Source organism: Egretta garzetta, unplaced genomic scaffold (assembly GCF_000687185.1).
Source record: "Egretta garzetta isolate BGI_Z169 unplaced genomic scaffold, ASM68718v1 scaffold641, whole genome shotgun sequence".
Classification (NCBI taxonomy): domain Eukaryota; kingdom Metazoa; phylum Chordata; class Aves; order Pelecaniformes; family Ardeidae; genus Egretta; species Egretta garzetta.
In genome coordinates, this window is record NW_009258758.1 from 47,978 (window position 1) to 62,252 (window position 14,275).

Below are 14,275 nucleotides of genomic sequence, written 5' to 3' on the forward strand. Positions count from 1 at the left end.
AAAACCACAGAAAGTGCCCCAAAACTGCAGACGTTTTGGGGCAGAACAGTGGAAGGGATAGCCCAAGGACCTGATAGCATGGAAGTTTATTGAGCCTAGATGTTTGTGATATCCTCATTAAAGTCAACAGGCATTCTGAGTTTTCTACCATACAGGGATGTGCTTCATCCATGAACAAGCTGTCACTGCTGTATTAATAGTGGGCATCTCTTTCCTAGGGAGCTCAACCTACCGTTCTCTGTATGGCAAAAAAATTGCCAGCATTTGCTGAAATCATTGAAACCTAAAAGGAAAGCACAACACAGGCCATTGCACTTCTGTGATGCTGAATGTTTGCTCATGTTGGTGTAAGTTCTTATGCATCGCATTGGTAGAAGTATCAGTTTCTGTTTATTATTGATATATTCTCAGGAGAAAGAAAATAAACTCTGGGTGCTCTTCAAAGCCCTTTCACAGTTATTCCAAGTAACGTGGCTGAGTAACTTAATCTTTCTGACATATAGTGACACAGCCACCATCTGAAATGCCTTGAAGGACAGGGATAAGAGGTGACATATAATAGAATTCTATTAATGTAAATTACATAGAGAAATGCTAAAATCTGTCTTGTTAACATGCACTAGAAATTATACTGAGCTGTACAGGCAGAAGATGTTCATGATAAATTATGGTTTGGGAAAAAATAGTAATAACTACTTTGAGCATTAAAACATAATGTGTACTTTTTATTTTTTGCACTTCTTTCAAGTTGTTTGACTATGTGACAGATGTGACCCAGGTTACTCAGTCTCTACAGTGTGAAATGTGCCACCAGTCACTGCTTTCATGAATGGCCAGCTGGCCAGAGATCTAGCCTGTTGATAAACAGAAAATGTAATCAGAAAGATTGTGCTCTAAGATTTGATTCAAACTGAATGGTCTGAAAGACAAAATCAGGAGTCTTCCACAAAAGCCCAAAGTTAGGACTGTATTTCACTGCAGCAATATGCTCAGCTGTGTTACCATGTACAGACTACATGCATGCGCCCGATAATTTAATAACTTAATATAAACCTTGACCCTAAGAAATTTGAAATATTTATTTTCTCTATTTAGATTAAATATTTCTCAGTGAATACACAAAGCCAATTCTGCTTTTTTTTTTTTTTTTCATTCCATACCATTAAATGTGTTGTATGGGTAACTCAAAAGAATTTTACACATCTCAGCTTCATTTGGGGTCTCTCAGGTAATTTACTGTTAAATTGAACCTTTCCCCGCATTCACATCTGATCTGTTGAGAGTCTTACATAGCACCTGCCCAAGTTTAGTGATATGCTGCACTATTTACATCTCAGTGCTCACTAAATGTTACTTGTCAGCATACATAGCTGAATTAGGGCATTCTGCCTTTGACATGAGGCTGGTTGTGAAATTGAAGATCCATTAGTGTGGCCAAACTGAACATTATTATTTAGACGATAAAACTGTGTAAAGCAAAACAAGACTCCATTTTTTCCACTTTCCTTTGACTGTATTGCCTGGAGGTCTGAGGTTCAAAATAAAGTGAGAGTAGTGGGAACTGATGAGTAATGGACCAGATACATTTTATTATTTCTTTCTCTGAGTTCTCTTTCAATTATTTCCCAGCTCCAATGCATATATGGGACGGAATTGTTAGGCTGCACAGCTATGCATGCTTTGGCTCTACACAGGACAAACTGATGCTACACAACCAAGAGCTCTCGTTCAAATGAATGCAAACAAGGATGTAACAGATTGCTGCTCTCAACCCCCCGCCACCCCCCCACCTTTCAGAAACAATTTCCTGGTAAATTGGAACCTGCCCTCTCTGGGACTCAGAGATACAGCCTCTCAGTGAGGAAGACAGCTGCAGCTTTCATACTACACTTGGCATTAGCTGAGCGACTTTCATATGACATTTCCAGTTGCTTATTCTTATGGATAGCTAAAGATGCTCAAATACGCAGAGATATTACTGGTGCATTAATCCTGTGATTGTTTTCCTTTTAAATGCTTTAGTCTGTATTTTGTGATGCAGTCTCACAGGAAATATGGATTTGTTTTTGAAGAATCATCTTATAGAGTACAAAAGTAGGGTACAAAGTGGGTATGAAGCCCAGAGGCTATGAATAATTAAAGCATGCTTTATTCCACTCCTGCTGTCCCTGGAGATATTTCAGGAGCAGGGAGAGAATGGGCTGTGGACCAAATGAATTGTTTTGATGACTTCAACTTCTCCTGTCTTCCATCTTTCAAGGGAGATGAAGTGCAATTTGTATTGTGCCTTGTAAAGAGAGAGTCAGGTGTGTATTGCAACCACCAAACCAATTTATTTCCTCAAGACACCTATCCAGTTTTCCATTTTCTCCCCTGAAAGAAAGGATGACCAAATCCATGCATCCATTGCTCTGGCAGTGAAATTCTACTCCTGGTCTAGGAGGTAACATGGAAGGCATGCATGTGAACACTCTCTCAAATGTGCAGATCCTACAACCATCACTCTCTGCAAATATATATAAAGAAGATTTGGCACAAACACAGTTGCACAACTACATACAAACCTATTCGTAACTCTAGGTAGTCATACTGGCAGTCCTGGTGATGTTCCAAGTGGAAATCCTCAAAAGATATATATATGGATGAATTATAGCGGGAGGGGTTTTCAATAGTCCATTCACAGTTCAGGTTACTTGTGTAATTTTTGACACCATCATAACCAGGAGAAGAGAAATTCCCACCTTCATATCTCATCAGGGTTCCACCACAAACTGCAGAAACAAAATATAATTTATTTAAAAATCATAATAATTCTTGTATGAAGAAAAACCCTGCCTCTGTTTATCCTGATATGCTCATGTGAGCAAACATATGTATTGATTAGATCAAAACTTTTTCCATCTTCTTCCTTTTTTATAATTTAATGCTGTGCACAAAAGAATTCTTGCCTAGTGTCCCATAATTTATTAGCTTGTTTTCAAAAACATATGAGTAAAGCAAAGAAACAACAATTATTCATGGTATCAAATAAAATACTTCAGCAGCACCATCGATACAACATATTATTTAACATTTTGATAAAATCCCACTGCAGGTCCAATTCAGTATTGCTCAGCCCTACCCAATACCTAATTCTACACTCAAGAGATGATTTTTCTGGAACATACCCTTAAGAGGTACACTCATGCTACAGTAGGATGCTTGGTGGGGGAGTTGGAAAATCAAGTTCAAAGACTCGAGGCTGTAGTAGTAAGCTCTGCCAGCTTCCTCCTCTCTGGAGGCCGAGCTTGCAAAAGTAGGTTAGCTGCACTCTTTCACAAGCTACAGTAAATTAATTACCCCCTTGAGTAGTAAGGAAGCACTTGAATTATTCAAGTTGTCTATGGCACTATGTTTTTTGGATCTTTTCATGGAATAAGGCCACTTCAAACCATCTCTTACTCAAGACTAAGTACAAAACCATAAATCAGTAGTGAGAATAAGGACTGTGATCTGTAACAGAGGTTGTGCTTTCCATTTGAAGTTTGACACACAGGCACATGAAGTCCATTACTCCCAGAGATCCCCCAATTTTTCAGGTCCTTTCAAATAATTAAACATATATATCTCCTATCCAGAGATGTAAGAGAGAAAAAAAGGTATCAGAGATTTGTTTTCTATTAGGTCATTTTTTTGACATGTGCCAGTACTTTAGCTATGAAATGTGTCACCGAAGATCAACCACTTATTTCAAAAGCACACACTACCTGCATCTTCACTAGATGTGTATGAGACACTGAAGCCTCTCATTGCCAGAGACATATCTGTCACCAAAATGACTTTCATTGTGTTTCCAGAGGATTTCACCTCAGTGCCTGGATTTACCTCACCACACAACTTGGCTAGCCGGGGCGAGTTCTGTCTGAGGCCATTGTAAACCTGTTGGGTCAAAACAAATTCTTATGAGATCAAAATAAAGTCTTAGGAGCATCTCCTGTATCATTTAGGAGTGCTTCACATCTTTAATAGAACGTTCATAGATGTCACTCACAGCAGGTTATTTCTCAACTCTACTCAAAACCTTGGAACAAATTTCCATTGCCTTGAGTGGATGAGGCTTTAAAGTGAAATATAAAATATACCTTGCTTATTTTGGCAAAACATAAGCATATTGTCTCTCTCTCTCTCTTTCTCTCTCTTAATGGAAATTGGAACAGTTTGACCAGGAAAAATACTGTACTTCAGCTCAATATTTATATCTTTAATCACTTAATAATGCCAGCTACTGATCATATTCATTCAATTTCAAATTATTGCCTTTGTATTCTTGTTAAAGCCAACATCAGCTTTATCAAAAATCTCCTCCAACATATTCAGTGCTGGTGGGCATTTTTTATTAATTCAAACATTTCACTTTTTGATGATCCAGATGTATTTTGTTCAGTTTCTTTCATACAGCCTTTAGCCTAGGAGTAGATATCCTTCTTTCTACTACTATCTCAGCAGTGCAAGTGAGGCAGAAATGATGTTTCCCACTGAGATGTGGAACATGTTAGAGTGCTGAAGGCACAAAAGCTGGCAGGACAGATCTTCCTTTAAGAGGTCATTACTTCTTTAATTGATAAAAAGCCAGCTCCCTGTGGTCTGTCTAAAGCATCTGTGAAGGAAAACATGGAGAAGATCATCTACAAAACACAAGGCAGAGCTACTTCACCCTCTCACAGTTGTGCATGGGGTAGCTTCTGATCATACTAAAGCTAATTCTTGTGTTTGCACTGCTAATCTGAACAAATGGGAAACCAAACCAGATCTCCCATTCCTGCAATTTCATAGAGGAATTATATTTTTGAGGCATTTGTACATCTGACTAGGTCCAGCTCTGTGTTCCAGGTTTGATTTTTTTTTTCAATAAATAACCAAAAATCTAAAATAACCATGATAAAATAACCAAAATCTATCTTTCTGGAGATGAGGAGTGATAAAGAAATAGAATTTCCTGGGTTTTCCCTATCTTTCTTTGAGAACATGCAAGGCCTGACACAGTAGTAGCCATTTGTTGCAATCTCTGGCTTTTTTATTTCTATTTTTTTTTTCTTAATTGACAGCAATAAGTAATAACAGCAGTAACAACCTCCAAAGTCAAAAGAGACCTGGAACTGACTCATGGACTTTGTGTCCATTGAGAAGAGCCAGTGAAAGTTTTCAAAAATCCCCAAAATTTCTCCATAATTGATAAAGAGACAAGTCCTCCCCTCTGCCTGGACCATAATTTCAAAATTTCTATACTCTAAAACAAGCATATGAGTTTAGAAACCCTACAGAGCTAATTTTCTCTCATTTACCTGTTCTCCCCAGATTAAATTATGATTTGTCTTGAAACCAGATGTAGACCTATAAATGTCATTTCAGCTCTATTATGTCCATTAATGCTCCATAAAGGGATTAGGAAGAGCATTTTCTGCCTTCATGCCCACTACTCACAGCCACGTAATCTGATGAGCACCTCCAGTGTTCTTCAGTGTTCATATCATTAAAGGTTAGAGTCACACGTCGGCCTTCTTCCACTGTGATCCTCCATTCGCACACTCGATTATGTGGGTATAGGTTGGGATAGTTGGGTGAAGTAAATGTTCCAACAGGAGCAGTAAAATCCCCACCACATTCTGAAATACCCAAATATTGGAACACTTCTTAGAGTAAAGCATTGCTTGTAGAGTTATAGCAAAAACCGCTATTAATAATGCAAGAAAAAGACATCCTGAGGGCTTAATTTGATAGGCCTATTCTGTCCATATGTTTGTCTAAACAGCTAGGTTCCTGTCAGTCTTTATCACTCAGCCATAAATGTAGTTGAATATTAATTGATCATAGCAGCTCATTTTAGTCTAATAATTAACATTCCCTTCTCTGAAGGGCTCATGCCAGGTTTTGGAAGCCTGAGTGACCCACAGGCTTTGACGTCAAATGGTACAAGCCTCTCGCTGTGGCAGGATTGAGATATTTCTGCCTTTCGGGTGACGGGGCAGAGCTACACAGAAAGAGCAGGGTCTTAGAGAGGGTAATGATGCAGGATATGTTTTTCCTTTGCTGTTTAACAAAGGTAGAGAGAAAGTTTTCAGGGACTGGAGGACAGGGAGGTGATTTGAGACAGCCAGCATGGCTTCACCAAGGGCAAGTCCTGCCTGACCAACCTAATGGCTTTCTATGATGGAGTGACTGCATCAGTAGAAAACCAACGGACATCATCTGGACTTCCGTAAGGCCTTTGACACGGTCCACCACAACATACTCTCTAAATTCAGGAGATATGGATTTGATGGATGGACTGTTTCATGGATGAGGAATTGGTCCTGCACCTGGGTTGCGGAAACTCCCAGTATCAATATAGCCTAGGGGATGAAAGGATCAAGAGCAGCCCTGATGAGAAGGACTTGGGGGTACTGGTGGATGACATGAGCCAGCAATGTGTGCTTGCAGCCCAAGAAGGCCAACTGTATCCTGGGCTGCATCAAAAAAAGTGTGGCCAGCAGGTCGAGGGAGGTGATTCTGCCCCTCTGGTGAGACCTCACCTGGAGTACTGTGTCCAGCTCTGGACCCCTCAGCACAAGGACATGGACCTGTTGGAGTGGGTCCAGAGGAGGGCCACAAAAATGATCCAAGGGCTGGAGCACCTCTCCTATGAGGACAGGCTGAGAGAGTTGGGGTTGTTCAGCCTGGAGAAGGGAAGGCTGTGGGGAGACCTTATTGTGGCCTTTCAGTACTTAAAGGGAACCTATAGAATGGGGACAACGTTTTTAGTAGGGCCAGCTGTGACAGGACAAGGGGTAATGGTTTTAAACTGAAGCAGGGTAGGTTTAGACTGGATAGAAGGAAGAAATTCTTTACAATGAGGGTGGTGAAACACTGGAATGGGTTGCCCAGAGAGGTGGTGGAGGCCCCATCCCTAGAAACATTGAAGGCCAGGTTGGATGGGGCTCTGACCAGCCTGATCTAATTAAGGGGGGTTGGACTAGATGACCTCTAAAGGTCCCTTTCAACCCAAAGCATTCTGTGATCCAATGATTCTATGATTTTAAGCAACACTTTTTCGGTACAATTATTTGGTCCTATCTTTGTTATGAATATAAAATTGTGCTCGGAGGAAAGAACACTAAAGGTCTTGGGTATAGAGTGCATTTTTCTTCTGAGACTAATGGTATAAATTTACCAGCCTACACTTGGTTTCCTTTTAAAATACAGAGATGTAGTTTGATGGAGTGCAGTGGGAGAGTTAGTCCCTTTCTTCACCCTCATAGGCTCCTGCAGAATAGTCTAATCTGCATTAAATTTTTGCTAATACATTTTCTCTTCTATGGTTGCATAACATGGTCCTGTGAGTGGAATAACATTTGTTTGGAGTTTGTTTCCCCCTCTGTTATTTTATTGCAGAGGAAAACACGAAGAATAAGGAAGCTTTCAGCTGAGCTTTTAAGTGAGCTGGAAGGAGTTAAGAAGGGTTGGCAGGAGATTTTTCAAGACCAGTACCACAAAGAATTCCTTAAAAAGTAGCCATATTCTGTCAGGACAACCACTGTATGGGCACTAAAGAATGTGAAAGAGAAGTGAGAAGCAGAAATAGGTCTATAACTTTAGTCTTGATCAGAGCAGCTCTTTGAACTCATTGTGCTCAGGACAAGAGGCAATGGGCACAAATCAAAACACATGAAATTCCATCTGAACATATGAAAACACTTTTTACTGTGAGGGTTACTGAACATTGGAATAGGTAGTCCAGAGAGCTTTTGGAGTCTCTATCCCTGGAGACATTCAAAACCCAACTGGCCACAGTCCCGGGCAACCTGACCCTGCCTGAGTCCTTTCCAACCTCAGTGGCTCTGCAGTTCTGTGATTCTGCTTAAAACCTATTGGTTAAAAACTATTTGTTTTAGGGAGATTTAAGAATACCACTCACCTCAGAGGGACAGAATAACATAAAGGAAAATCACAGCAATTCTTTACCTTCCTCCTCATCAAGAGGGATGTGGGGAGGGTATGTTAGGACATCCCTGGACTGATGGCTGGAGAGAAAAGGTGTGGAAGAGTGTGCTTCATTGTGTGAGACCTACCACTGACGGCAACATCCATTACAACAGGAGACTGCTTGCCTCTCAAAGTTTCAACTCGGCTAAGTAGTGATCAGAGAGCTCTATTCATACTTCCCCAGAGTTTAAATTTAAGAGCAAATACACACCTCTCCAGGAACAAGTGACCTACAATATATGCTGTATTAGTGCAGCTATGGTCTGTGGTATGTGTTGCTTCCCTGAAAGTAACTTGCAACCTTAGAAATCCAACCTTCAGCACTGGAATCAAAGCGCAGTCTGAATCCTCGGGCATTGACTGATCCATCAGTGACAAACTTGACATAAGCAAAACTGTCAGAGGTGTCCACAGCATCAGGGAGAGTATTACCACAGTACCTGCCCAACAAATTTCCTGCAAAAATACAGAAAGACAATTTTATATCAATATATTATTCAGACTTATATTGATGGATCACCTTCCAATTTAACTGGACATGCAGGAGTAAATGAGGAAAATCAAGTTATTTCTGGGAAATAGAAGGGGTTTGTTTGCCTTACTTTGCTTCAGCACACAAGGCAGACAGAAGCAAATACTATACATTGAAAAGGCTCACTTTGTACCCAAAGGCAAACGCTTTCAGGAACCTCTGGTGAGGTTTCATAGCAGTACTAGGGAAGGGAAGACAAACACTGAAATAATTCTCAAACCAGTGGTGTTGTATTCTCGGATCTCCACAAAGTCATTTGTGCACTTGGAGGAGTTTTGAATATCTAGGCCTTCTAGTCTGATGGTAAGATAGTGGCCCCTGGGACCCTGCAGAAACCATTCACACAGCAGGTTGTCTTGATAATGAAGCTCAGGATACCCCATGCTTTCAATGATGCCAGTTTGTCCTATCACTGTCCCGCCACAGGGAGCTGCAAAAGGAAGAACATTGCTTGGTTGACTGAAGGACATGAGAAATTAGCCTTCTCCTAAACAAGACTTAAAGCTAAGGCACCACTGACTTGTTCTCTAACTGTAGTAATAAAATAGGAATTGCCTTCTGGTTAAAAATCTTCCACGTTCTTCAAATTCAGTGAGTCCTAGTTTGTTCTGGGTTTTTCTGCACAACCCCTTCCGTATCAGGCATCCCTTCCTCTCTGTCATATCTCTTAATAATTTGAATAAGCTCACAGATTTCAAGGCCTACATCTATTCTCTACCAATGTCCATATTTACTGAAAATCTTGGAAAGCTGCATCAGGTAATTATAAAGCAATTTAGTTGCTAAATGTGGATCTAAATTTTTTATGACTGACAAAAGTTGACTGCTGGTTTGGGCCTACAGCTGTGGTTCAGACTCCTCTTTCCTGCAGTCCATTTCTGTTTGCATTCCACTCCTTATGATGCCGTGGTAAGGGATCACTGCACAATTCGGGAAACAGCTATTTGCTCTTAATTTTCTCTCTCTGAAAATTCATTTCTTGGTGGCACCTGCAAACATAACTTCATAATACTAAGGCTTACAGCAAATAATAATCCCAGGTGGAATTTATTGGATTTTACAGTGTATTCTGTATGTCTAGTAGTTTTTTTGTGGCAATAACAGTTCTGTTGGTACTGTCTGCTTTTCAGAGTGAGTAGTGCTTTATTCCAGGATGACTGGCATACAGCTGAGATACTGTAAATCTGTTATAGATAAATATAAAATGTAGCTTCATCTCCTAACAATATTTTCTTGCAAGTTGCTTAAGTTTTCACATCCAGAAAGATAATAGCACACTGTATTGGATTAAGTGTTTGAGATCTAACATAATCAGCAAAATTCTGTGTAAAGCAATATAGTCCACTACTTTGCCTTTGAGAAATTAACAGTCCTAGACTTTCCTATATGAGTGACACTAACATAATAGCTGCTGTTCTTTGAAGATTATCAACATTATCAAAATAAAAAAATTAACATATTTATGAATTTGATCAAAGTCTATTTTTTATTTAATTTTAAAACTTTGCCAGTGCTGTCTAATCCTGTTTTTGGAGATTGAGAGCAAATATTTTTAAAGTATTTCTTTTCCCAGCTGACAAATTATGGTTGTTACTGTTCATTCCTTTTTCAGTCCATTGTTGTGCTGCCCCCATTTGTCTAGCAGCGTTGTTATTAAGGATTGATTTACATTTACACAGAGAAGATCCTAATTTGTTCTTCTCCTGCCAACTCTCAGCTGATCTTTGCATTCCCCTTCGGGATCCTGCTCATGAAAGTGACACTAATTTTGCATGCTGAAAATCAAATCGTGTTACATGACTTTATCCACATCGACCTTTTTTCCTACTGCCCCTTTGATAATTGCCTTTGACAAGACTCTATCCAGTCTTTGTTTCCACTGCTGCAGATCTATCAGCACTTTCCTATTCCTATTTCCATAATTTTCACCTCTTGCTAGGTGCAGAACATGCTGACGTTAACCCATAAGATGATTCTGATGCCTTAGCTCTAACATTAATTGAAAGAGACACGTATGTTAGTCCACCTCATAGGCACGATTTAAGCCCTATTACAAAAGCCTGACATTTGAGACCAAAATCTTCTCTAAAATCAGAGACATTGATAAATGCAAGCATTACCGATGGAGTACTTAGCATTGAATCCCACGTGAGTGGCACTGCTGTCCGACTTGAACCTCAGGTACATGACAGCACCTGAGGATCTCTGCAAGCCTGGCATCAAATCTCCGCACAGCTTGGCAATGATGGGGGCAGTGGAGTCAGCGCCATTGCGTAGTTCTAAGTAACTGGAGGTGCAGCTAGAAGAGCAGAGAGTTTTCTGTTTAATGTATAGCAATAATGGTTTGAAATAATTTCAGTACGTGCACAAGCCATGAAGCTGTAGTGAATTAGATCAGTTTCTGTGCAGTGTGACCAAGAGAGAATCAACAATTTCATAATCAATGATAGTTGTATAACACTTGAATCAAAAGAAGTGCTAGAAACATTGAGAAGGATTCATCACAAGCCTAGTCTACAATCAGATCAGATCTGACAGAAGCAAATCCTAGGGAAGGGTATGAACAGCATTGATAAAGGAGTTGTGACCATCTTTAATATGTATTTTTGGCAGCATTCATATTCAGCAGATATTCCCTATTAAGTCTCATTGATGACGGTTGAATTAAGGAACAGATATAAAGCAGATAAAAGGAATAAAAATTCAATCTGGGGGCTTACTTAGGTGGGCTTAGAGAGACCTGAAATATCTTAACTAACAGCTTTGCCTTCAGAATGGTGCAGCATTCTAGGAAGCCAGAGAGAAAGGACACCTTTGGGATTCTCCATACTGCATTGTTTTTTCTGGATATGGTGTCACAGGTGAGGTTCACCTTTGGCGTATAGTGGTCCAGCCCCAAATCAATGAAGTTATATCAGCTGGAAACTAGGCCTTTTGTGCTTCAGGCACAGGGGTGCAAAACATGCAAATCAGCAGACAGGCAGTGGAAGGAGACAAATTGTGGTGGTGGTAATCCATTGGATTTAAAACCACTTGAGAATCACAATGACTGAAAATCTGAATATGAAAGGGCTAGAGGGCACAGATTTTACAGAGGGCACCTTTCTACCATGGATGCTTCTTCTCTGTATGTTATATTCAACTCTAACATGCACTGCAAAATCCTAGGAACATATACCAGTGACTTGATAGCTTCAGTGATCTCTCTCAAAAATTTCCTAATCACTTTTGATTGTAAGTCTGGAAATGCACTCTAGGAGGGATTACAGAAAGTAACAGGGAAAGAAGAATCAGAATGGAGTCTCTGAAGAAGAGACACAGGCAAAATAATGTGGATATATACTTTGGTGAAGGTTCAATGTAAAATTGATCTTCAAATTGCAGCTCTACTGCATGTCCATTAGCAGCAGTTATGGTCCAGACACAGTCAGCATGCGGGGGATAATTGCTCGGATAGTTGGGGGAAGATGTATATCCACTGGGGTTGAAATCATTGATGTAAATATTCCCTCCACAAGCTGGGAAAAAAAATATTGCCAATAAAAAACAACATCATGTTAAGGAAATGGGTGAGGCATCAAAAATATAAGTCATCACTATATTCCAACTGTTTCCTTTCAGTGTCATACAGTTAGATCAAAACCAAATGCATTTTACTGCTTACTGTGGGAGAACACATTAATGCAGTAGAATCCTATGTTCCTGTTCTCCTGCTTACCTAGCCCTAATTTCCAAATGTTCAAGGCTCCAAATTAAAACTGCTATTAGTTCTTCCTTGGATTGCTTCTAAACCAAGCAGAAAACACATTTCTTGCCTTGTTCCTACCCCAACTCCCAAGAGCTAGAAAGCCTACAAGTCAGACCCATCAATGCTTCTGTGAATCATTCCCTGCTTCTGCTTTCCAAAAATTCGAATGTCTGTTTGAGGCAATAATGAACATGTGTGAGGAATGCCAATCATAGCAAACATGAGGATTTGTTTAGGTCCTTTACCTACAAAAATATCTTGACCAGAACATTTCTGTCAAAACCCCGCACTATGTTCTAGCAATACTGGTAAACGCAAGGTTTTAGTCAAGTGTTCTAAATTGAAGTGGTATAAATACTGATGTACAGCTTCACCCATTCCCTTTGTGAATCTCCTACAGTAATGCTAAGAATGATTCTTTGTGGCAGCAGGGAAAAGCAGGCAGAAAACAAGCACTTAAAATTTGAGCAGAATGACAGGTTGCTGTAGTTGTGTTTAGTTACACTGTTTAACAGGAGGTCTCCTGGTGTCCCAAGTGGCATGTGTCATGAATACAGTGGAATAACTGCAAATGCCAGGCCCCTGATTTAGTCCTGGGACCTAAGTCTACATTTTCTTCATTCTTTCAAAAAATGTTAGGTCTGGCAGGGAATGCTGTTTTCTCAGCTAAGAGAAAAATTTGTGAGAAATGTTGTCACCTTTCTCAACACACCAGCTTAAAGAATCCTTGACATAATTTAGCACTTGCGCTGTGTATTATATGTTCAAAATAATGTTCTTATTTCCAGGTGTTTTTTTCCTTTCCTGTATGAAATATGAACATCTCTTCCTAAGTATAGATGCTACTTCACTGCCAAAGGGTCCACCATAAGTCTGGGGTTTTTTTGCTTTAATATCTCCAGGCTCCATGACCTGGAGCTGCCTCTCATTAAAAAGGAAAAATTTGAGAGTAGGATCAGAAGTCATGCACTAAAGAAGGAAACAGGACATATTTGCAGACGTCTGATTTTACCAGGGTTGGGCTTATAACAACAATGTCCTTTGAGAGGGCAAACTCCAAGTTATATCTATTGAGTTGCAGAACTTACATTTATTTCCTAGACTTACCTAGACTCTTAGCCTCGTATTTCAGTTTGAATTCTTGACCGCAATACATGAGAGAGAGAGAGAAATAATTTCTGTGGCATTTCTCTTTGGTATTTCCACCCCATGACAACCTGGGCTGCCTTATTGACACTGAAATCTGTAAGATTCAGTAGCTTTAGTAGATTTGAGGATTTGGTGACCTAGCCAATAACCTCACCTCTACATAATCTCCATGGCTGCAGGAAGTATCCTCACTCTTAACCTGGAAAGGCTGTTCAAAATGGACAGCAATGATAAATCCAGAGGTTACCACTACATGCCAGGAACAATTCAGATTAGGAGGATAGTCTTGAGGATAGTTGGGGGATGTTATCACACCCCTGCTTGTGTGCAAATAGCCTCCACAACCTGAGAAAAAGGAGTTGAAGCAAAGAAGAAAACATTAATGTCAACTATTCACATATCCATTTAGAAAAAAAAACAAAACAACAGTCTCCTAAAAGGAAGATGTGACAGGTAAAAGCCAATGTTGAAGCAAGTGTATGAAGGGTTGAGGGGCATAGAGCAACCCACACAACGAATGATCTCCCAAATACAAGCGAGCAGATTGCAAGATGACACACGCCAAAGATCTTGACAGAGAAACAGTTCTCAGACTTAACAGACAAGTAAGCAGGCAGCTATTCCAAGGACCTCCCACGGCATGAGCATATTGTTATGCTGTCTGAGTACATTGCTTTTAGCTGTGGAACAAACCACTGTCACCTACTCAAGTTGCCAGCCAGAAAAACTTCCCCTAGCTGCCCATTGTTATCCTAACACCTTCCTTGGTGGCTCAGCCCATTCAGGAATCTGTTATCATCCCTGAGTGCTTGTGGGAGTAGTGCTGCTGGAAATTGCTGACATTCCTG

General features: G+C 40.0%; 1 protein-coding gene across 1 annotated transcript in view; it reads right to left on the bottom strand.

The window, feature by feature from the left end:
- The window catches only part of CUBN (cubilin), a 152,983-nt gene that overhangs the window by 37,502 nt on the left and 101,206 nt on the right, over positions 1-14,275 (bottom strand). Inside the window, exons 44-51 of the mRNA XM_009649272.2 lie at positions 13,386-13,427; positions 11,874-12,048; positions 10,651-10,829; positions 8,751-8,960; positions 8,314-8,454; positions 5,461-5,642; positions 3,747-3,918; positions 2,565-2,771 (exon numbers count right to left, since the gene is read on the bottom strand). Of these exons, the coding sequence (XP_009647567.1) occupies positions 2,565-2,771; positions 3,747-3,918; positions 5,461-5,642; positions 8,314-8,454; positions 8,751-8,960; positions 10,651-10,829; positions 11,874-12,048; positions 13,386-13,427 (1,308 nt within the window). The remainder of the gene's footprint in view (positions 1-2,564; positions 2,772-3,746; positions 3,919-5,460; positions 5,643-8,313; positions 8,455-8,750; positions 8,961-10,650; positions 10,830-11,873; positions 12,049-13,385; positions 13,428-14,275) is intronic.